Raw genomic sequence first — 25,265 nt, forward strand, 5'->3', positions numbered from 1 at the left:
GCAGAATGCCTTTAATTGATGAACTTTTTCTATTTCCTTTCGAGAAAGAGGGTAAATGGACCGTTGTTAACGTCTTGTCCATCACAGGTTTTATTCCAATTAATTTAAACCATTCTGCAAGAAATGATCATTGCAGGAACGGGTGCAGTAGTATCACCGAAATCTTGTTTCCCAGATTGCCCTACCACGACCGCTTACAAAGTTACCTTTGACACATGTGCAGTTGTTGTTGTATATCTCACGTTGACCACTGAAGCGCCGAAGTTATATAGTACAGTAGTACTACTGTGAAACGATCGCAATCGGTTGCTGGTAGAACATGGGTAAAAAGAACAAGAAAAAAGACAAAAAGGGGTATGGAGCTGAAAAAACGGCAGCCAAAACCGCCAAAAAGGCTGAAAAGCGAGCTAGGAAAGAACTTCAACTTGGAGCAGATGTAAGTGCCTGATAGGTCCCATCCGTTAGCTTGTCTCGCCACTTGCATTGTTCATAGGTTAAGATCATCACACTGTAGAGATATATCATCCAAAAATGAGAAGGTCCGATATTGACTGTTTGATCTAAACCCTACCTAAATGTGTAAAAATAAAAGCCGAAGGGGCACACTTATGTAAGGAACAGTGAGCCTCGTGTCTGAGGATGCCTGTGTCTTATGGAGTGTTGAATTGCAATATTGTAAGCAATTAATCTCTCCCTCTACCTCCATGATTTATACTGTTGGTGACCCACTTGCACTACTGGCACTCAGTTCTTTAGTCCTGTCCGTTACAAAAAGAATTATAGTGATTAACTCTTCAGCACTGTATTGGTATATAACACACAAATTGAAGTCCATTCTACATGAAGCCTATGGTCACAAATTTATTGGTTCTTGAAACGGTCATGTTATTTATGTTATAAGTTAAAAATTGTGACAAATTTCTCCGTTTCATGCGACTTTGTTAAAATACAAGAAGAATGGTAAGGTCCAGCAGAGCTGGTTGAGTTTCCAGAAATATGTTTATTTTCTCAAGCCCTCTGTGATTACAAAATTGCATCAAATCATGTGTCATGTTGACATTTTTTCGAAATGGAGTGTCAGTACGTTACTTTACTCTCATTCTTTCTTCTTTCTTAAGACTTATAAACCTGTCAGAAACTGAAATGAATGTTTATCTTCCCAAATCCTCATTCAAAAATACTCCTGTATGTACCTTAATTATTAAAGATTCCCTTAACTCTAATATTGTTCAAAAAATGTGTGTATTTTTTACATACTGTAAAGTCATTGCTTAGGATTATACTTTCATTGTTGTTTCCATTCTGCAGGAAGATTTGGACGCACTGATAGCAGAGTTTACTGAGTTAGATAGGAAACGTGCAGAAGTCTCTGAACAACAGTGTGATCCACCATCACCAAGGTATGATGTGTCAGTGTCATGTTCCCACAGCAACAGTTTTAAAGGCACTTGTGGTGATCCCTGGGATCGCCTTTGTTCTAGTATGTATTATGGAGGTGTGATAGCCTTTTGTTTTCCATTGAAATTGTAATTTTGTGGCTAAATTTTCTGATGAGACAATCTGGCGCCAACACAGGCCTTGTAACTGTTTCAAGAGGATTATTTCATATTGATGTTTTTCCATAATTAAGGAAATTGCATAATATGGTAATTTTTAATAGAAAACCATGAAATAAAGATTATTCCCATATGGCACTTGTTATTCTTCTTTAGCATCATTAGGTTATTAAGCTTCTGTCATAAATGTCTCACGCATAATATCATGGATTTTGACTCATCTCTAATCTATAAGTTGGCATTGTACACACACATGCACACAGATGCACACATACTGTGAGTACAGATAATTCAAAGATACTCAGTGTTGCTGACTTTCCAACAAAAGCATGAACAAACTGTGAACATTTGCCTGCCATAGAAAATACAAATATGTATGCCATGTTATGGCAAGGGAAGGTGTGTTCAAATGATGGATGTACGAATGTAAGACATAATTCTACCAAACTCTTCCAATATTGTGTTTCTTGAGCTTTTTGAAATCTCACATGCAATAATGAATTCACGTAACAGATGATTCTAGAATCACATCCATGACAGCACATTTGATTTGAACATAGAAACCAGTAAGATTTGAAGTGTTGTCTTGCACCAATTTTTTCCTTAGACCCCTAGAAAAGAATCTCTTGAGTCTATGATTTATCATACTGTTGACGGTGTACTGCTTAGACTATGGAATTTTTTAAAAATTGATTCAAAGAGATTGAAAAATATCATAAAGTTGAATCATGACCATACTGCATCACTCGTGGATCAACCTTATGATTGCTTAATGGAAACTTTCAATCCCAGGTTCTCGCATTAGTGGAGTTCTCCTCCCAGTCAAACACTTGGCCAGTACGATGTTTGATTTCTATAACATTAATTACACAAACTGATCTCAACCTTTTGTCACATTTTGCTAATCCTGCAAACAGAGTTTATACAAGCTTTTGATTGACAGTCGGTTCAAATCGCCAACAGTCATTGATTCCGCACCACCTGGGGAACGCTCAAATTTCCTAAAAAAACGTCTTCCAGTCGCATTAGAATTGGAATATAACCACAGAGTTTGATCGGCAGCGGCTTCAGGCTGAATGCTTGGCAGTCTGTCTGCGTTTTTGCGGCCGGAAAAAAACTAAAAATCAGCATTTTCTGGAGCGTGTGCCCGCATGTTGTCTGTTTGGTGTCCACTTACACAATGAACACCACTATAGCTGTGCGTCCTTTTTAAGGGAGGCTCCGCCTTTAATAGAAAAAATCTGAAGAGCATATATATATATATATATATATATGTGTGTGTGTGTGTGTGTGTGTGTGTGTGTGTGTATTATAGTGAAATGTGTCAAATTGTTTAAGATGCACTAATTGGTCAACTGATGGAAAAAATCCTTTAAGTCATAACTTTCATTGTATAACAGCAAAATGGATGGTAATTGTAAATCAATTTTCACTCTTATGAAAAGATCAATGTTTTAAGTATTTTCTACACTAGGTGCAGTATGTCACTCACTGCTCATCCCGACAAAGACGAACTCATCATGTTTGGTGGCGAGTATTTCAATGGCCAGAAGGTTTGTCACAAGGATATTACTTAGTATGCTAATTTATGCTAATTTTATTCATTGAGCAAATATCGGGATTTTGATGATTTTCGTGGGCTTCTTGGGCAATTGTACCAGTGAAACCTGTTAGAGGCCCTTAAAATAATTAATTCTCTAATTATTTGTTCAATATTTGTACATACTGTGAGAAATATGATGTCACTTTTAAAAAAAAAAATGTGGAAGAGAATACAGGTTGTACATGCAAAACTGTTGATAGTGTTGTGTCAGCTTTCATACTGGCAGAAAAAGGTCGCTATACAGAATATCCTTCAGTTAGGTAATCCTTACCTGTTGTCCCCTATGAGGGACATCAGTGAGGAAATATGATGTTATCATAGGTATGATCTGTGTATGACTTATACCTTGAGTTGATGGAGTAATTAGCAACGACTCCTTCTCTCAGACTGAACCTTCTGAAGGATGAAATTTATCATACAATACCACAATGCATAATTGATGAAAGCAAGTCTATCAATATGTAGTAGGTCATGCAAGTGTGTGTGTATATGTATATTATATCCTTTGCACAGACACCTCAAGGAAATACGAACAGTTCAATAAGGCCAAAGTAATTAAATTCTTTGTTTTGTGTCCCCACCCGCGTAGGTTTTTAAGGTTTCCATGAAAAACACACACAGTGTATTTGAATAGGAAATTTTAGGACATGACCGCTTAGCTTTTCTGAACTAAAATTTTCTTACAATTTTTTATTTGCTGCAACCAAATTACATGGTGTTAATTTTCTTGTGTGTGTTTTTCAGCCGTTTAGACGCTTACCTTTTCCCATTTAGAGTGGACGCAAAACAAAGAATTTAATTACTTTGGCCTAAGGGTAGCTCACAATTGACACTCACACAAATGCTCTGAAACACTTCATTCATTCATTAGACTTTTACAACAAATTATTCCAATAGGAGAACAAGTAATGATTATCAAAATTGTTGTCCTGTGACTACTCAAGGTTCAAAATTCAATTCATGGTTTCTCCTTAGAGAGTTAGTAGCAGTTTGTTAGGAAATGGTGTCAACAAATCCTTCAAGATCAAGGTCAAAAACAGGGATTGTTTACTTTTAATCATAAGTTTTATATCTTTTCCGGAAAAAACTTGACTTGCCATTTTTGCGGACAGATCTCCAGTCACTGTCACATGAGTGTTTACTCATATTCAATCATATAAATGTATATATTAGAAACTGAACTTAGTCTAAAATTTGCCCTACTTATGGTGTGAAAATGGTCTGAAATTGGGTCATGGTTTTGTGCCATGGTTAACACATCATGCCTTTTACATCTAAAGACAGCTACACTGCATTCCTTGCCACTCCTCAAAAGTAAATGAAACTATTTTCACCATAAGTGTAGATATATAACTTTGATTAGTACATCACAGGAAACAACCTGGGATTGTTCTTGATGAGAAATGTGAGGCTACCAGAGAGGATACATAGTGCCTGGTTGAAAGTGTTGGATGTTATTTCCACACTTACTAGTTTATTTCTCTACAATAAGGAAATGCTGGGCTTTCAGTTGACTGGTTAATTATTCTGGCTTCTTCCACACAATGGTATTTGTAAATTCATAGTTTCCATGGATTCACAAGATCATCACAATTACACATACTGGAAACAGCCCTGTCTAAGAGAGAATAAAACATAGTTTATCTTTGCCAAAGCTGATGGTTATGTTATAGGTAGATGCACTCAATGATCCAGTGTGGATGTACATGTAATATTATTATGACCTGTCTTTCTGTTAAAAATACATCTGTATCTACATTTCCGGTCAGTTTTAGGCTTACCAGTAACACCACAACATGTACTGAATTTTATGTTATTGTATTTTTCAGACATTTGTATACAATGACTTGTACATCTACAATATAAAACGAAATGAATGGACTCTTGTGAAAGCTCCAAATGCGCCTCCACCAAGATGTGCACATCAGGTACTTATATCGTAAATTTATGGTAGGATGCGCCCCAGGGACAGATATTCAGACTCAAAAACTTTTACAATATTCTTTTGGCCTACAACTTGCAGGAGCTCATTTTGAAGCTTATGTTGTGAGTAAGTTTTCACTGGCATAGATTGGTGAAAATTAGAAATTTTACTTTTCCCCATCTGAGAGATAACAAAGGGATAGTGGCCATTTTGAATTTCAAATATTATGGTTAATATTGGGTAATTTGTTTCTTTAATACCAAAATTTGCATGGTGACCCCAGATTTTTATTCTTGATTTTGAAAGTGAATAGGCGAAAATTTGCTTGAGGAGAGTTTGAGAAAAAGTTTAAGTCTTTCATTTTCAATGCTTGTCATAAATTCTAATTACAGGCACACAATGTGATGAAGCACAGTTACATTGTATTGAATCGCGTCAACATGTTTTACTTTATCATACTGAATCGTTATCCCATTGTCACTTTAGTTTGTCTCTTCTCTGTTTAAAAAAAGCCAATAAATAGATTAAATTTACCTGAACGAATTAAAGTTTTGTTACACCATGACAGAAAACGTTTTTTTTATGAAATTCTTGTAATACATGTGATGTTTTCTTTCGCATAGGCTGTTGCTTTATCCCAAGGCGGAGGACAACTGTGGATATTTGGTGGAGAATTCTCCTCGCCTACACTGTCACAGTTCCATCACTACAAAGACTTATGGGTGTATCATCTGTCAGAGAAGAAATGGGAAAAGATAAGGTTAGTGTGGGCCAAACTTTCAGATTACGGCACTGTAATCTATACAAACAAAGTATTTCTTACGAAATGCTGAGCAAACAATTCACATTATCAGAAGGTTTTGACAGTAATTTACTTAGATTTTGTCAATGAAAATATCAATCTCAGGATACCTGCAATTTTAGGAACATTTTTTTCTGGTATCTAAAAAAATGTATACACCCATGGTATTTTTATACATATGTACATAGTATGTATGAATGAACATGTTGTGTGTATTTATTTTAGGTAGTATGCATCTTGACACTTAAGCTTTTGCTCAAAATTTCCTCAATGAAACTTTTAACCATTCTCTTACCAAATCAAGAATAAGATCTAGGTTCACCATGCAAAACTTGGTACTAGAGAGACAAATTACCCAAGATTTCCCACAATTTGAAATTCAAAATTGCTGCTATCCCCGTGTTAACTCTATTGGGAGAAATACAATTTTCAATTTTTGTAAAACTAAGATTGTAAAAATTTTCCTTACATCAACAGCTTTAAAATGAGCCCCCACAAGTTGTAGACCAGATAAGTATTGATTAGATTTAAGAGCCTGAATATCTGTCCCTACCTTAACCCTTTCACCACCATGGTTTGTCCCAAATCCTTTGTTTTCTATGGTAAAGTTGGACCTGTATACAGGGAACTGGGGGTGAAAGGGTTAAGTCTGTACATGTACAACTATCCATGTACCTGATACATGCTGGTATGTGCCTATGTATGTATATACTGTGAATTTATGTATGCGTATAGTTGACATGGTTACAGATGAAGTGTCAAGGTGATCAGGGTATGAGAATAAGTTGTTTTAATTCAACCACTATAAAAACTTCAAAATTTATTGACAAGTGTGTATATACTATGTATGCAAGGTATCATGGCACAGCAACCTCTTGGAGTCATTGTCTGTGACGTCTACTGACACCATACTTTATGATTGATATGGGTATAATAGAGTAAACAATGGAGGACTTTGTCCTGTCATATCAAGATACTCTAGTCATCTGGCCATAGTCCCATATGTTTACAATATTGTATATGATAGTAATATTGTGTTCCTTATCAATGGCAAAGATTTGGTTAGGAATGTATTTAAAATAAAAATTCAGTGTGGTCGTTTAGTTTGCTCTGTCACGGTCCCTCCCCGTCATTCTGTCATGAAGTTGAAATTCAGCCATAGAAAGCATACATCCTGTACAACTGATCATGCGATATGTCATGTTGTTGATAGCCACATCTGAAGACTGATTGCTATCAATATTTCATTAATGTATTTATCTTTGGCAGTCGGATATGAATGCTTTATTGGTCCCCCTGATAAGTAAGGATCTGCCAACTACGCATTGTGGACTGCCATATAAACACTAGTGCCCTTCTACAGCGACTGTTTTTGCAATTTATACCAAATATAAAAAAGTGCTTTTCACTTCTTTATTTTGTTCAGAATTATTTTATACTGCAGAGTACATGGCTCACCAGAACAGGAGAAAAGACAGTGAAAGTCAACAGTTTCTCATGTACCATGTACTATAGCCAGCTCATGAATTTTTATTTAAAATGATACCTTTCTCAAATGTCTTGATATCTAGTTCCCCAGGAGCCCCAACATCTAGAAGTGGACACAGGATGGTTGTGTACAAAAGATTGCTTGTAATATTTGGTGGTTTTCATGAAAGTCTAAGGTATGTTTATTGATAAAATCTGATGAAGAATCTGTAGTTACTGATGGAATGGTTGACTTTGTAAAGTTTTTCCTGGTCAAAATGTTTGCATTATAGTTATAATATTTGTTTACATGTGGCTAGTAGTTTTTTAGCCTCCATGGACAAAGTCCAGGGGGACTTAAGATTTTGTTGTGTCTGTGTGTCCATCTGCACATCCGTCCATGTGTCCGTTCACGCAAATTACTCAGAGATGCCTGGAGTGATTTCTTTCAAACTTTTACAAGGATTCTTTCCAGTGCCATACATTTGCACGTTGATTTGTTTTGTGATATGATCCAATATGGCCATAAGGTGGCCATTTTCTTGCATTTTTGATGACCAGATCCATCACTAAGACATGCCTTGACAAATTTCTTTTAAACATGGCACAAGAACAACACTATTACTTACATACGCATGTCAAGTGTCTTCATGACATAATCCAATATGGTCGCCAGACAGCAATTTTCTGGCAATTTTTTCATGTCCAGAGCTACAACTAAAAAATGATTTGACAAATTTCTTTTAAACTTGGCACAAGGACAACATACAGTAGGATTAACATATGCATGTCAAATGTTTTCATGATACATCCACTATGGCCGCCAAAAACCATCAAAAGTTAGCATTACTGTATATCCCCTTGTGCTCAATTCTTTCCAGTCAATTAAGTCACCATTTACTATTGTGCTTGTAAAACTGAGCTTCATACATTGCCAGATCAATAAGTTGGAAAAATTTACAATACCTACAGACATATTCCACATGAAGGACTGCCACATCTGTCCACCCATATCCATCTTTATCACAAACAGACTTCATATTAACCACATTGCAACCATTGATCTACAAACCCAACTTTTTCTCAAATTTAGCTCACTATTAAATTCCATTCAAAGATCAGACATCAACTGCATATACACATCAATACAACATTTACTCCACCATTTTCTGTATCTGTTGGCCAATATCACTCAACCATCATTTCTGTCGATGGTTTTCAAATTCATTGACCATGTGGGGACTATGTCATTGACAGCGACTTGTTATTTCAATGTTTAGACTGTAACATTAGAAATGTTATTGTCAGCAAGTGAATATAAAAAATACTTTTATTGTGTGTAGAGCCTTTTAGGTATAGTTTTGATGTTTGTAAGTCTAACTGTCTATCTATCTCTGTACATCTGTCTATATGGAATGTGGATATGTTTGTAGTGATACATACACTACAACGATATCATGCAGCGATACGATGTAACAATTATACAACAAGAAATACCCTTGATACACTGCAATCTTGTAACTACTTCGCAGTATCGCAGCCTATCCCTGCTAGCTGTGCAACTATGTAGCATTTTCTTTTTTGTAAAATTGTGTGTTTGATGGCCAACTGAATTTAAGTTCTGCAGATTGACCAATCTTCAATGGCACTCATATTATGTGTAATAAGAGCTAGGGAGTACAGACTGTACATATAGCATTAAACATTGTAGTTGCAAATGCAATGCCTTAAAAACAGTAACAGTATCAATTACCATGACAACACACCAGCGGAGTTCATCTGCTCAAAATCAAAATGATTGTGAGACATCAAACCATGATATTGTTTCTCAATTTCACAAAATCCATCCATAGTATCAGGGTCAAAGATTGACTGTTTGAATCAAATTGGAAAACACAATACAACTTTAAAACAGTAATTAAGAAACAGTTCATTGTGCGCAGTACAGAGATGGTTTAATTTTCCTTCACTACAGAGAATACCGCTACTTTAATGATGTTCATGCATTCAACCTTGATACGTACCAGTGGATAAAACTGTCCATATCCGGTAATGGTCCATCGCCGAGATCTGCATGTCAATTTCTGACACGTACTGATGGGGCGCTACTAGTCTATGGTGGCTACACTAAAAAACCTGTGAAAAAAGACGTTGATCAAGGGGTAACACATGACGATATGTTCTTGCTAAGTCCTCAGAAGGAAAGTAAGTGTTTCTCTTATTTTTCCCAGTGATATCCACACTTGGCACATTGCATTGATAGTTTGATATGAGCTCAAATCTGATGAAACTGAAGTTAAACTATCACCGACAAGTTATCATTATTGGCATTAAGATGTCTTTGCAAGCCTCCAACAATTTACCTTTAGTAGTCAGAGTATCACAGTGTACTTCTAACATCCAGTTTAATGCAGTAGTTTTGAACTTCTGTCTTTTTTGAGGTGTTTCAGGCGTAAATAGTGGAAGCGAAACACTTCTACTGTCTATGGTTAGGCATAGATTAATGTTCAAGAAGATTGGCCATAAGACAATGAATGCAAAATATTTCTATCATAAAAACCAAAGATGTTTTCCTCTTGTGTGGAAAAGTATGATTATAGCGTGTGTGACTTTCATATGATATGCTGTACATGTACTGCACAGATAAATAAACATACAGATAATAAATTTGAAACTTTATCTGTAGCTAATGTTGCTTTCAGTTTATAATATCTGTTACCTGTGATTGTAGACAAGGGGTGAAATAGTCTCAGTTTAGGTTCTAATGAGAAATGAATTGTATGAGATAAGAAAAGTGATTACAAAAGATAAGCTTCCCTTTTCAATCTGTTGCTCTGTGTATATGATTATTTTGTTTTGATTTGAAAACTTTAGCTTCAGATGAAGCGGCAGCAGAAACAATGCCAACGAAATGGAAGTGGTCTCGACAGAGTCAGTCAGGAATGAAACCATTGCCAAGGTCAGGGACATCCATGGTGGTTACTGCCGGCAACAGAGCCTTCATGTTTGGAGGTGTCAATGACCTTGAAGATGATGATGAAGATTTAGAGAGTGAGTTTTTGGAAGACATGTACACTCTGGATTTGGAACGGGGGAAGTGGTTTGAACTGCAACTCAGAGGGAAGAAACAGAAAAAGAAACGAAGAAGAAAACAAAAGGAAAAAGACAGTGAGAAACAAGATAATGAAAATGATGAAGGAAGTGGCAGTGAATCAGATGAGGAAGTGGAAGAAGAGACAAAAGCTGCAGCAACAGTCACAGAAGTACCAGAGGATGCTGGTCCGTGTGCTCGAATGAACTGTCTGATGACAGTGAAACGTGGCATTCTCTATCTTTATGGAGGAGTCTATGAACGAGGAGATGTAGAAATCACTTTGAATGATATGTATGCCATTGATGTACATAAATTTGATGAGTGGAAGACACTAGTTGCCCTGGATAAAGCAAAACAGGTAACATCACTGAATGTCTATCAATATAAATAACAGCGTTTTGTTAATTATCCGGCCATCATCAACTTCATGAATTTTCACAGTAATTTCACAGATCATGCAAAAGCAAATTTCCTGTAATGCGTAGGGATGTTTGATAATGAAAACACACACATGATAAACAAAAGAAATTGTTTTTGACCTTGTCCTCGCCTAAACAAAAGTTGAGGGTAGGGAGGTCTCAAACAAATACCACTGACAGGAAAGGAAGATAATCAAATCCTAAAAAACTCGTTGTAAAATGGCAGAATTCTCATTTACATATGTGTTTTCCAGTTCTCTATGCTCAACTATTTGTAGCGATATTTCTTTTCATTTTGTTGACAAGTTATTTTAGTACAACCAGCATTTTTTGCAAATGATAGTCAACGAATAAATATTGTCATGGTTCCCTGGCCATTTTCCTGGAATTCTCCTCAATGTATCAATGCAGTTATATCAGGGAAAGCAGAAATTTTTATGTTATACTGTGTTCCTGAATCAAAAACAAAAACATAGAAAACTGTATCTGTGTATTATAACATGAATCACAAACTGTTTATGTAATATGAATTTGCTTTCCAGTTTTCATGTCACTGTTCTGTGAACAGATCAAACCAGGCTATCCAACAATGGATAAACAGATTTTTCAGTGAATGAAAATTTCAGGCACGATGAACTGTTGATTTTTTTTTCTCACATACCACCAGGAATGGAAAGGAGAGGTATCAAGTGATGAAGATGATGATGAGGAGGAGGAGGAGGATGATGATGAAGGAGATGATGAAATAGAGGGCGCTGTTGGAGGTGTGTGAATGATTGAAATGCTGTCTGTCATACATAAAATGCAATGTCAATAATCAGTACCCACAATGTCACAATGTTGACATTTATTCATTTACTTTCAAGATTTTCTTTTACCATTTAAAGGGTGATGAAAACATTGCATTCTGAACTGTCAACTTAGCTTTCTCTGAATTGAAACTATACTATCAATGAAAAATGAGCGATCAATTTAGCACTCAATTGATAATGTGTTTTTTATATAGCATCCAAATCCACATGAAAGTTGTAATCAGAGATGTTGAGTAAAAATACAGAATTATAACTGAAAAGAATTTTGGCATTCAGAGAGTTGTACAACTATTATCATACACCTGCATTTGTAATGCCTGGAGTTTCATCGCCCAGTAAATTTTGGTATCAGGGTTGCTGAGTCCAATAAATTTTGGTGTCAGCAAATGCCATTTGCCCTTTTGACAGACAAGTGATGTAGAGACTGGGAAAAGCTGACCCAGCCTCAATATTTTTCCAAAAAAAGGTACAAATTTACAATTAGTAAGCCACTCAATGCATGAAGAGCAATCAAAATCCATGGAGAATATGAATTACAATTTCTTCACAGTATGGGTTGAATTTTCATGAAGCTTTTCTTTGAAGCCAGCGTAGGTGCTAGACATGTACCGGGTACTTAATGTGCACACAATCGCGAGATGCTCTGTATGCACAGGGTGTTCTTAAAGCACCTGTTTTCCAACTTGCTTGTGATATTCACAAAATACTAGGGATGATGTCCTTTTATCACAGCCTTTGGTATTGTCCTCAACACTACACTCTTAAAACAATACCTCCACTGTACAATTGTACTTGAACATAAACCCTGCCATTTTGTAAATTATCTTATATAATTAGTGAGTTGCCGAACATTAAATAAGCTATTTCATCATCTTCAATTAGTCAATAATGCCAAACTGTGAAATTGTCATTGGAAAATTTACAGTCACATGACAAATATTCATTAAGTTTTGAGGTGGAGATTGTGTTTCCATATGTGCACAACAATGCAATGTGGTACAACAATGCAATGTGGTAAAACAATGCAATGTGGTAAAACAATGCAAAATTTTGGTCAGATGCTTGTCTATAGATTCATCTCCATTATTAAAACTAGAGAGTGTACAAATCCTGTTTTTACGATTGACTTTCTTAGTATGTAAAGCTTAGACTCTGTATTTACTTTGAAAGTTGGCAATGTTTAGCTGATGAATCTGAGAGTATAAATTTGTTTTGTTTTGCAGGCACCACCGAAGAGTCTATCCTCGGTTCGTGACAAACTGAGTAATACCAAACCTATTTCAGGCCAATTCATTGTTGCTTAGCATGGCCCATAGCTGTCAATGGTGTGAATGGAAGTAAACACAGTAAGATGGAGTGGTGAATATACTCACTGAATCACTTAAGATACAACAAGACAGGTGGTCCATTGAATGGTACCTGTATTGGTACATACGGTAGTTAAAGTTAATAGAGAAGGATAAGAGTCATAGGGTCTCTATGCTTGTGGAAAGTCCTTGTCAATTTCTCGAAATTTATTGACTCAGAGTTCTTGAAACGCCAAGGAAGACTGATATGCCACTTGCGACTTTCGAAAATTACGAAACGTTGGATTGTCACATCATGAAAATGATATATGTAGTGGACATCAGTTAGTGCTTGAAAATCGCAGGAAAATGTTCATGAATTGTAGATGACTTTGAGTGTATGGACCCTGGAATCAATATCACTGGCTAACTATCAAACTTAAATTCATTCACCAAACTTTCATCACATGCATTGATTTCTGTATAACAGCTGTATCTCATGACAACTATACTGTATCTTCCCATGTACCTTTTCATCCCTTCCGGTACATCCCACACTGACAGCGTTGGATCCAACCAATGTCATTAAAGACAATAGGGCTAAATTCAACTCTACCATTTTGATGAAATTACAAAGAAGCGTTATACAGGAAGCCTGAATTGACACAGTTCTGTGACATAGGTCGTAGCTAGGCTTTGTAATTTTAGGAAAATGCCATCATAATTTTCCTCGACCATTACAGTCTGAATAAATTCTTATTTTTATGCAAACTGGAAATATATCTCGGAGAAAGATCTTTGTGTGATCCTTATTACTGGTATGTACTTCAAATTTCATATAAGAGCAATCAAGCAAGCACACCCAAATACAAATAAAAACTCTGATTAAGATCAGCCCATAGAACAAAGATGTAACAGATGAATCGACATCTTGTTACATTATGAACTTGGGATAAAACTGTGTTTTGAAGCAGGATGCTGTCCTGTGTGTGTGTGTGTGTGTGTGTGTGTGTGTGTGTGTGTGTTGACACAGAGCAGCTTCAATGAATTCAAAACAGTTTTAACAATGTTCAAACAGTAACCAGATGATGACTCATCAGTTGCATCTTCATTTGCTTGAGCTTGTTTTCTATAGAAGGGCTTTCATCAGTATTTGGCAGCGCTTGGTTGACAGTGGTTATAACACCTGGAAAGATTTGAACAAAAAGTTCTAGTTCCAAAACTTGTCCTTCAGGACTATGTCCTAACCCTAAAATAATTTTTTTTTTCAAAATAACAGAGATCAACAACTGCAAGAAATGCCACACACGTATAGCTATCATGTATAGGTTTTTGTCCACCATGGAATAAACTCACAAAACTGCCAAGTACTGTGTATTTATTTCCTGTTATTATTTTAAAGCAGTAACTGTAAAGTATTTGAATTCTAGTTTTTGTATTGCATATGGGCTACCGGTCGCATGGGCCTTGAAATTTAAGACCTAATTTTTGCTCAAACTTTCCTCTAGAAAACTTTCAACCATTCTCTATTAAAATCAAGGATAAAAATGGGGTAACTGTGCAAAATTTGGTACTATTGAAACAAATTACATGTACCTTACTGACATTTGAAATTGAAAATGGCTGGCATTCCTGTGTTGTCTATATGTAGGAAAATGAAATTTTTGATTTTCACAAAAAATAAGACTGAAAATTCTCATAACTCCAAGAGCTTCAAAATGAATAGTAAATTACAAAAGTATTGTAAAAAGGAATATCAGTCCCTGAGATGCCAAATACCAAATACAGCCATCTGAATGGTCAATATGTGAAAATAACTGTAGTGGTATATTCTTGATGTAGTACTGTTGGAACATGCAAGAGCCCTCAGCTTGATAAAAATTCAAACGCAACTCACCACCCCTCCCTCCGTTAGGGGGAGGGGTTTGACTGTATTCGATTACCGTGCGCAAAAATCTCATTACATGTTTTTATATCGTAACATCTAGCTAGACGTTTTTATGTATCGCAAAATATCGCTATATTGTTTGGCATGTACCAGGCCAGTGCAGCACTGGCTACAACATTCTTCTGACATGTGGTTCAGTGCACGTGCAAAATAACGTAAAACTGTTTCGATTCATTTCATTCTATTGGTTGAGGTTCTGTTGATTTTAGAGGGGTATGCTGGGGGTGGTAGGAGCGTATGTGTGATTTCATATCGACGTAATTACCAATCGTAGGTATGCTGATACAGAAAGAGGCTTGCTTGGATTTTTGCACTTCCAAACTTTTGTCTCGGGGAGCTCGGTTTGAGGCCAAATGCAATAATAGCTGTGTTTACCGTGCAAATGCTTTAATTATCCACGGCCCCTTAAATGACTAGCTTTTACACTACATAGAACATACAGCTTGTGCAAGACCAGACAGTGACAAGAAAGCAGGATGATGTGCCATACATGTATATGTAAAACTGAAGCTCGTGAGTGGCCACAGAGGGCACACTTGATGAAAGGAAGATCATGATCACCAAAAGACTGAGACATTACCGTGTGCTGTTGTGGTTTGGTAGAGTAGCCAAAATTTGAAAAACTCAAGTTGTCATCAATATCTCTCAAATGTTACAGTATTCAGTGTTTCCTACAGCTGTGCTTCCAGGTTTCACCGTTTCCCATTGTTACAAGGTGGTGCAGTGCCAACACAACTGTGCATGTGCTACTTTTCATGTCAAGTGAGGGCGATAACACTTGCAGATTTCTAGTCCAAGAAAGTCCAGTACATACAATACCAAGGTGACAATGGATCTCCCATGGGTACAGGTAGGGAAAAGTGTACATACCTAATTGTGGATCCCATGAACACTTTGGTAGATCGTTGTGGAATGGATTATAGTTATTAAACAAAATTACAACTGGTTCATAAAGTTTCATCAAAACAGAAAACTGCACCCTATCTAGGCAATCTGATTAAAATCAGATGTAGAGTACGGCGACGTCGATACGTACACATCACTCTCTTTCTGTCACCTCTCATGACTGTCGTAAATAATTTAGAGATTTTCCTGTAGTAGTTTTGCAATTCACAATAACATTGAGTTCTATCGTGCAATTTATGTGGTTCATCTGAAGTCCATCCCACAATTCCTCAACCACATATATAAACGGTTTGTGAAACTAATCTTGTCAAATGACAGGTGGGAACGAATACTGTTTGTGATTTCTTAGCGGCAGTCTCACATTATGATCACCAAAGTCCAGTCTGATTTCAGTCAACAAATGTATTGAGCGTGCAGCAGGCACAATTTTGACCCAAAATTTGCATACATATATCCATAATGATGTTCCTTCATAAGCTGTAAAATTAGTTTTGGGACAAACCATTTGATAGATGGGGAGGAGCTGACTGGAAAGGTAGACGGGGCAGGCAGCAGAAAGTAGTTTCTACTACCTTTTCTATCAAAACTGCTTTGAAGATAAAGAAAGTATGAAACATATACAAAAGGTTTATGTTGTTGAACAACAATTTTATTTTAAAGCCAAGCAGTAGTAAGTTATTTACTTGGATAATAAAACGAAAAAAATAAAATTAGCAAGAGTGTGAATTCCTATTTCGTTCTACAAAAGTTGTATAATTAATGAATTTTGAGAAAGACATATAAGTATTAAATATCAAAAATAAGCCAGCTGTCAGTTCCAGTATTTGGTTCAACATTTTGTAAATTACATAAAAATGCATAAGTGAATGCTAGGAGAAGAGATGTTACAGTTATTTGTGAGGAAAAAGTCATGTACCTTCATTGGTAAACTGACTGACTTTTTAGCACACATTGAATGCAATGATTAATTCACACAGACTTTTCACAAGCACAAGCCAATTTCTGCAAGTTTTCATCAGTTGTTTAATGCCATGAACTGACAACTGGCTTTCTGCGGTGAAAATTAAAATGCTTCAGCTCATGACACCGAAAAAAAGAAAACCAGACCTTGTGTTCTTCAAAGATCATTACCTACTGATAAAGAATTTTGGTTTGCGTATATCAAGGTCTGGTTTTTCGGGATATATTTGAAGCTCACAAAACTTTTACAAGGAACACATTTTATGATGGATGGTTACACCAAAATGCCACTCACAAACACTGCACTAAATTTCATCATGAAACCAATTGGCTTGTATTGAGGTCAAAAGGTCACATACTTGCTACTTTATTCCTTTCACAAGCATTTTCATGAATTGGCTGCTGCTTGAACGAAAAGTCTTGAAGAACCAATTTGGTTAGTTTGATCATTTTAGAAGTGTAATAGGAATTGAACAGTCATTTGAGTCGGTCAGCTTTGTATTTTTTTGTTTTTGAAATTTTGAAAATATGTTAGGATTATGGAATACGTTAGTCCAACGTCCAATTTAACCATAGAAAGTCAAAAGTCTATGGCTGTGAAAAAATGTGGTATACGAGATGTGAGATCTTAGGTATCAGTTCATCTATGTATTAGAAAATTCTAAGTCTAATATTATAATTTAAACACTCCTGTGACTATACCAGAACTTGTATGTACATTGTTTAGAATGTAGCATGGGATGCCCTTTATCAATTAGTGGGTAACAACTCAAATACACATCAAAATGTAGACTCAGGTTGAAAAAAAAATCATGATAAAAAGATGTTATTTCCAGCACATATGCCACTTGATTTGTGAAATTGTAAATTTTTTGATAAAAATTTCTGAAATCCTCCTCATAAGCTATTCTAAGTGTTTATGTGCACAGACAGCTTCTAGGTAAGAGATAGATGGTGTGGTGTGACATCAAATTAATCCAATTCTTGATAGGAATTCTCTCCATAATACAGACTCACTGCCCTTGGCTTGGTAGCTTTAACCGTGGTCAACTATCTGACATTTCATCAATACAAAAATATAATTAATCGTCACCAAAAAATTTGAAGTGAGTCAGTCACTCGTCACACTGTACTTACTGTTGCCAATGTCACAGTTCAATATTACAAATTTACCAAAAATACCCTAGTACAGCAAAAAACATTGTGAAGGTAGCAAAACATTGAAAATGTAACAAAAAGGTCCATTGAAACTGCAGCAGTATCATCAAGAAGTGCCACTGGAAAAGTAACAAAAGTCAGAAAAAACTGTAAAAAGTTGTCAAATTTGTCAAGAACCTGGAGAAATGTTGACTGAATGCCAAAACTGTATGACATTAAATTCTATGGAATAAAATCACACTTACGTTTTAGATCATTTAAAAAGATTACAATCATTAGTTAAATTAGCAAATTATTCTGTAATAAAACAGTAAATAAATGGATTCTGAGACAATTGCACACAAAACTGTATGATTACGTATCCTACTGAAAGTACTGATTACAACCGCACACAATGGCCGGACAATTGGCAAGACAAAACCACATACTATGTGTATTAAATGCTGACTACAAAGATGTGAGGACATTTTTATTCATACTCTTAACATCAAATCAACTTTGTTTACGATCACAAGTCACTCTGCTGGGGTTTTTTTGGAAGGATTTACTGGACTGGATCCATCAAGCCTGTTGCCTGGTTTTAACATATTCATACCCCGTTTTCCCTCTGATGGAGGTGGGTGAAGTACCAACAGGCAAGACATGTACCAAGGTTTGGTACTATGTTTCGATTTCCCCATCTCACAGCTTTGATAACGCTTCTCACACCTATTCATTCCACCCATGATTGACTCCTTGAAGTCAACGTACAACTGATATGAACACTGATGAATGGCAGTAGGACAAAACAAATTATCAGATAGTCATCGCTTAGCAACAGTCTTCACTAATATTGTTATTAATACTGAAATTTAGATCTCCACCATGAGGAGTACAAGTGTAGCAAGACTTTCTAAGCTTCTGATTGACATGGCTACATTGTGACATTCAAATCAGCAAAGTTATGGTCATACAACATCCAAAACTTTCATATTTAAACATGCAGCAAACATGCATGACTGTAAGCTTTGAAAATAAAAGATCTTTCATAATGTATGAATGATTGTAAAGTTTTGGGCTTCAACATCAGTACTTTGATATCCTCTCCAAATTGGAGAAGTACACCCAACTCCAACACTTCACATTTGGAATAAGAGAGTACCACAACACCAGCTGGTGTTTTTGATTTGTTCAGCAAACTTGCAAAATGTATAACTGTAAAACTGTTTCTTGTATCCTTCATATAAACTTGCAAATTTGCAAGGCTTATAGAGTTTGGATAAATATGTCTGACCACACTCTTATGAAGAACAGGCTGCAGCAACATTTTGCAAATTCAAAGTCATTGTTGCAAGTGAAAAGATAAAAAAATTACCAAATGACACTATTTCACCTTTGTAAAGTATCTGAAAGACTAGTAACCATTTTCAATTGTGATTTCGAAGTTGAAAAGTAGTTTCTGTTCTACCTCTTTGATGTTTTCTGCAAGCTTCAAAATAATGGTATGCACGGCACAACTTTGATGCAAACTTGCATAGGTAATCTGCAGAGTTGCCAGGTATTGTCAGATTACCAATACATCGATGCAAACTTGCTGAAATAATCTGCAGAGTTGCCAGGTATTGTCAGATTACCAATACTTTGATGCAAACTTGCTGAAATAATCTGCAAAGTTACCAGGTATTGTCAGATAACCAATACATTGATACAAACTTGATGAAATAATCTGCAGAGTTGCCAGGTATTGTCAGATTACCAATACATTGATGCAAACTTGCACAGGTAATCTGCAGAGTTGCCAGGTATTGTCAGATTACCAATACTTTGATGGAAACTTGCTGAAATAATCTGCAGAGTTGCCAGGTATTGTCAGAATACCAATACATTGATACAAACTTGATGAAATAATCTGCAGAGTTGCCAGGTATTGTCAGATTATCAATACATTGATGCAAACTTGCATAGGTAATCTGCAGAGTTGCCAGGTATTGTCAGATTACCAATACATTGATGGAAACTTGCTGAAATAATCTGCAGAGTTGCCAGGTATTGTCAGAATACCAATATTTTGATGCAGACATGCTAACATAATCTGCAGTTGCCAGGTATCATCAGAATACCAATATATTAAAAAATGCAGTCCAAAGTAATAGTAATTTCTGATAGGCACTTTGGATGCTTACTGCAAACTTTCAAAAGGTATACCACATACCTTAGAAAGGTATACTTGCTGAATATTACTATTGCAACATTGGAAAATCTTGCATTGTCATTTTTTGAAAAATACAAATAAATACATGAATAATACAAAATAATTGGTGTACAATGACCAGCACTTTCACCTCAATTCAGGTGTTTCCATCAATTCCTGTCAAACAGAAGCTGTCTAGCTAGTTGCCACAAAGTACCAGAGTACAAAATGCTGTACACAACCTGACATGCATCTAAATACTCAATCTTTGTATCAGTCTAATGTTATTCTCATGCAAGGTCATAGGTCATTCATGCTGCACTGGCACACAAACACTAGCATGGTCTACTCCAGAAGTTACACTCCTTGATCTGCAATCAAACGACTTCATTTCGTATTCGTTGCCCAGTAAAAGATGTCTGATATAATAAATAAATAATGAGAAGAAATGTAATAGAGCACTTTCAGAGTTTGTAATTTGATTGGATGCTATCTGTACAATGGCCCAGAAGTGGCACCTTGCAAATTTGAAGGGACACTATCAGTACGATAGCCTAGAAGTGGCATCTTGCGAATTTGATTGGACACTATCAATACAATGGCCAAGAAGTGGTGCCTTGCAATTTGATTGGACACGATCAGTACAATGGCCTAGACGTGGCATCTCGCTAGAAATTCACTATACTTGTACAAAAAGTGGTTGAAGACTCTATCTTTTCATCCCATTCAATGGTTAGTCTGACATGAGCCGTACTTAATCTACACCTATCAAATCTTCTATCCCCCACATATCATCTTGTACACTTTCACCAAACACTACTCCATAAGTTAATTCAACCCTATAAATTAAGGTAAATCTCATAAAAATCTGTGTTAATATTTATAATTTTTTTTAAAAATTAGTTGTAAAATAAGTTGCAGTTGAATGTCACTTGGTCCTATTTAAGGCTTTCACTATTTAAATAACCAGCCTGGCTGACTCTTAATTTTTCCAAGTGCATTTTGCAATAAATCCCATGATGAGAGTTTTTACGAATACAGAACAGCAGCTTTATCAACAAGTGCCACTAAAATCACTTCTTAAATCACAGTCCATGGTTTCATTTCAGTATTTAAGTTAAATCACGCCATGATTGCCAAAGACAATTTACACGCTTCATTCAAAGTTCTCTATAAACCAATCTATTTTAGCTACAGTCCAGTTCAGAGATGGCAAAATCCATGACTGTGACGGTTCCAGTAACAGCTCATCTTCAACAGTACAGCATTGAAAACAGATGTTGAGAGCAATGTCAGGCATGTTCTGTCATCAAAACAACTATTCTAAACATGTACTCAAAGGTCACGTCATCTTTGAACCGCCCAATTATGCAAAAATTGGGGTGAAAGGTCACATCATAAGAAAAATGCCGCCGATGGCATGAACTGTTCAATTATCTATGTACACGTTTCTCTCAATCCTTAATCAGGCTGGATTCTAAATTCAACATTAGCACTTTGTGAGTGAAAAAATCCCCATCATGGAAATTCACAATTTTCCGCCACAAAAAATCCATTAGAAGTCACAGGGCATGACAAGTTCAAGAAATGCTGTTTTGACGACAATCCTTGAACTACTGAATGATGCCCACGCCCTGCACACATTGCATGGTTGGTATGACATCCAAAAATGGAAAAAAGGTTCCTTTGCCTTTGATTTTGCATGAATTCAAGGCTCACTTCAAAAAAGTTAAAAATACACAAAATAGTTTAAATCCTTTGAAGGTTAACATCATCGGCAGGGTTTGAAATTGAAGTGGTGTTCATGGGACCAAGGACCACTAGATATCTTACATGGACAGCCAGATTGATTAGGTAGTGGTCAAAGTAGACTATTGATTTTATATTTGAAAAGTGTCCTCTTGAACAGCTTCGGAAGCTGGATTAACTTCTCACTTCCAGAATTTTCATCAAAATTTAATCCACTGGTCCTCTGAATCCAAAAACAACAACTTTCAAGCCCTCCAATGTATGTTTTTCAGCATTTACATACAGTGTATTTCATTTTCATTCTTAAAGTCTTTAATTCGCATGGTCGTTAAATCTTGATTTTTCTTCGTGACAACCTAAGCTGTTTTTAATCATTTGAGTCAGAGATGACTATAGAACAGAAGTTTCCTAGGTTGGTCACAAATTTTTACTTCTTCAGAACTGACGCTTCAAGTCGGATCTGATCTTCTTCTTGCTCTCTGGAGTTTGCGTTAGAAGTCTGGCATTTCCTGAATTTGAGTGAACAACTGTGAGAACAGGACAGTGAAGCCCAGATTTAGAAACAGCACCAATGCAACCATTTTGCCACTAGCTGACCACTCCTGCAACGAGCAACAAAATCCAAACAGTAAGCCGTACATTTAAGTATTCCGTGTTATATTCAATATATCATGTCAATAATCATACAGCATAATTCTGATGCATATCATAAAATGAAGAACATAATTCATTCACATTTGTTGATCTATAAAACCCTATATCAGTACCTTTCATAAGGAAGGGAGACCAGAAATTTCAATATCAATAAACCTGTCAAGATCTATTGCAAATGTATTATCTTTAAATCTTAATATGTAGGAATATTGATCTGAATGCCAAACAGTTACAGCTGGCATCAGTAAAATTCAAAAAAAACAAAATTTATGACCACCACATATACCATGATGGCGACACTTTCAACTTTACAACTGTAAAAAATATCCGTAGGATGCTACATATTGGTGTGTTTAAGTAGATATTCCCCCCTCCAACTCCAGGAAAGGGGTCACCCTTTTAAGCCCTTTCCTATACCTCTGCTTACAGCCCCAACATAGAGGTATACTTTAATATCAAACGTAACAGGGTTGTGGTAATACAGCGGTCAAAGAGTTAAACTGAGTTGTTATCATTATTATTATCTCTCAAGACACGAAACAACACTGTCAAAAATTTAAATTTAATACAAGAGCATACTTAAAAATCAGAGAATTAAACTTTTTTCAAAAAAGCAGTGTTTTACACCAGATTTTAAATCACAATCAAAATTCACAAGTTATTTGAATAACCTAGTTCTGGTAGCAGCCCAGTCCTTAATTACTGAAAGGCTGTGCAAGCTGAGTGCATCTTTGGCAAAAGGGTGTCATCATCATGAGAATGAATGTTTAAAATGTAAGGCCTCTTTCAAAGGTAATGTGGTGCAATATGGTTCCAAACATTAAAAGTTAAACATAAAATTTTGAATTCAATTCACTTATGAAGGGGAATCAATGCAAGCTACACAGTAGTGATTGAACATAATGAGATTTAGTAGTTTTAGATACCCGGTACATGATATGCAGCGGAGTTTTTAATTGTAACTGCAATTTCATTAATTGATAATTTTAAAATGAGACCAAAAAACAAACTGTTGAAGCAATCAAGTCTGACTGGATGAAAGCATAAACTAATTTTTCAGTTGAACTTTGATAAAGAATTTTGTGTATTTTTCAAATTCTCTATTAGGCAACTCATGGAATTATTGAAATTATGGAGCATGGCCCAGCCAAACTGACTAGTTAAGTCATGGTTTAAGTACTTATAAATGATATAAATATTTCTAACATTTTAGGTTCCACAGGTTGTGCTTCTCTTCTTTCATTAAGCAAGACACCCTAGACCCAATGATCACTTTGTTCAAAGAAAGTGGCAACAAAATTCTTGAGCTATGCCACACTCGTTGTCTCTCATTTGCTCACTTTTGCTGTAAGTACTATTTGTATTGGAGTGAAACTAAAACATGGCACCATCAGACTATATGAAAAATCAAAGAAAGGTACTTTTGAATGCTCAGATATCAATTTACTTACAACATTTTTTCCACGTACCACCATGACACCTTCAGGATCCAAATCTGGATCTCGAAATCCTTCTTCATTTTCGTCATCTTTTGGTATGTACGTAATGCTACATCCATCAGGAAATCTGCCAGTTAAACTTCTGTAATGTCCTGGTGGTTTATCAGACTTGAGCACAATTTCTGAATATTTGGATTTGACTTTGTTCTTCTTTTTCTTTTTCTCTGACGCCTCCTCTTCATCATCAAGAGGTTGAAAGTCTTCGACGTCATCGGCGTCAGGGTCGTATTCTGGTTCTTTGATTGTGACGTGTGTACTATCGGTGCCTTGAGAGAGAGGCTCTTGGTGAGAGCGAGCATTCTCATCTTCAAACTTTTGCTGGCGCTGTAAGGTTCCCCGCCGCTGTAATTTTCCCCTATCATTGTGTTCTCTCCTGTGCGATTTTGAACGTTCTGACTCAGATAGCGTACTTACACCAGAGTCAGGGGTGAGTTCGGCAGAAGAGCGATCGTGCCTTCCGTATCGTGTGTGCATGTCTCGTGGGTGATCATATGGGGAATCATAGGACAATCGATCATCGTAGTCACTCTTGCCGTTCGCTTCAAAGTGATAGCTATGCGACTGTGACAACATTGGTGACCCGTCTAGCGCAAGTTTATCTGGCACACGTCGTTTCTCAGGGTACCGATGGTAATCTCGTGATTTGGGATCCATCATGACATCTATGGAGTGAGATTTGTCCTGCCTTCTGGACATCAATGGTGACCCTGATGGGCTAATGTCACCAGCACTGGATATACCTGATTCATGATGTCGCAGTCCACTGTTATATCGTAGTGAATCGTAATAATCCTGGTTGCTATGGTTATGATGTTGTTCAGGCACCTGCAGTTGATTTCCCACTGTTTTTATCACAGTTCCCCGTAGTTTACTTTTACGATCAAAGCGGTTAAAGAAACTCTTTTTCCTTTCAAGCTTTGAGTCCATATCTGATCCTGACCCTGAAAGAACCCATGAAACAAAAGTGAAAGGTCTAGCAATACTTACCATTGACAAATCTTTCTATGACTTGAATTTTGGTTTCATCAGAAGGGAAGGAAGTACATAGGAAAATATCACTGATGTTACTGACTGGAAAATGTATGGATACCCAATCTTCTAGAAAGGTATTTCACAATACAACTTGTCAATAGGCAACAGTGTATCTTTTGGTGTATGATAGTTTCCCACCATAAGCTTTAAATACTGTTTAAAAGTTAAAGCCTTACAATCACACCACAGTTTTCCTGTGTAACAATCCACTCATTTCATGCCATTG

The 25,265-nt window shown here is 36.2% G+C and overlaps 2 protein-coding genes and 1 non-coding gene across 3 annotated transcripts in view; 2 read left to right on the forward strand and 1 right to left on the reverse strand.

Annotated features, from left to right (window-relative positions):
• Positions 1 to 187: 187 nt before the first annotated feature.
• Positions 188 to 13,741, forward strand: LOC139148312 (kelch domain-containing protein 4-like). The gene is made up of 10 exons (XM_070719681.1): positions 188 to 436; positions 1,309 to 1,400; positions 3,031 to 3,109; positions 4,989 to 5,087; positions 5,707 to 5,843; positions 7,457 to 7,549; positions 9,328 to 9,557; positions 10,227 to 10,804; positions 11,533 to 11,629; positions 12,901 to 13,741. The coding sequence occupies exons 1-10, from the start codon at positions 320 to 322 to the stop codon at positions 12,930 to 12,932; spliced, it is 1,554 nt and encodes a 517-aa protein (XP_070575782.1). The 5' UTR covers positions 188 to 319; the 3' UTR covers positions 12,933 to 13,741.
• On the forward strand, positions 3,409 to 3,551 carry LOC139148796 (U8 small nucleolar RNA). The gene has a single exon (XR_011556022.1). It is a non-coding gene; the product is annotated as a U8 small nucleolar RNA (small nucleolar RNA).
• A 2,703-nt stretch (positions 13,742 to 16,444) lies between the features above and the next one.
• Positions 16,445 to 25,265, reverse strand: part of LOC139148313 (junctophilin-1-like) — a 34,229-nt gene continuing 25,408 nt past the window's right edge. The window contains exons 4-5 of the mRNA XM_070719682.1: positions 23,960 to 24,948; positions 16,445 to 22,456 (exon numbers count right to left, since the gene is read on the reverse strand). Of these exons, the coding sequence (XP_070575783.1) occupies positions 22,346 to 22,456; positions 23,960 to 24,948 (1,100 nt within the window). The 3' untranslated portion in view covers positions 16,445 to 22,345. The remainder of the gene's footprint in view (positions 22,457 to 23,959; positions 24,949 to 25,265) is intronic.

This window comes from Ptychodera flava, chromosome 13, assembly GCF_041260155.1.
Source record: "Ptychodera flava strain L36383 chromosome 13, AS_Pfla_20210202, whole genome shotgun sequence".
NCBI lineage: Eukaryota > Metazoa > Hemichordata > Enteropneusta > Ptychoderidae > Ptychodera > Ptychodera flava.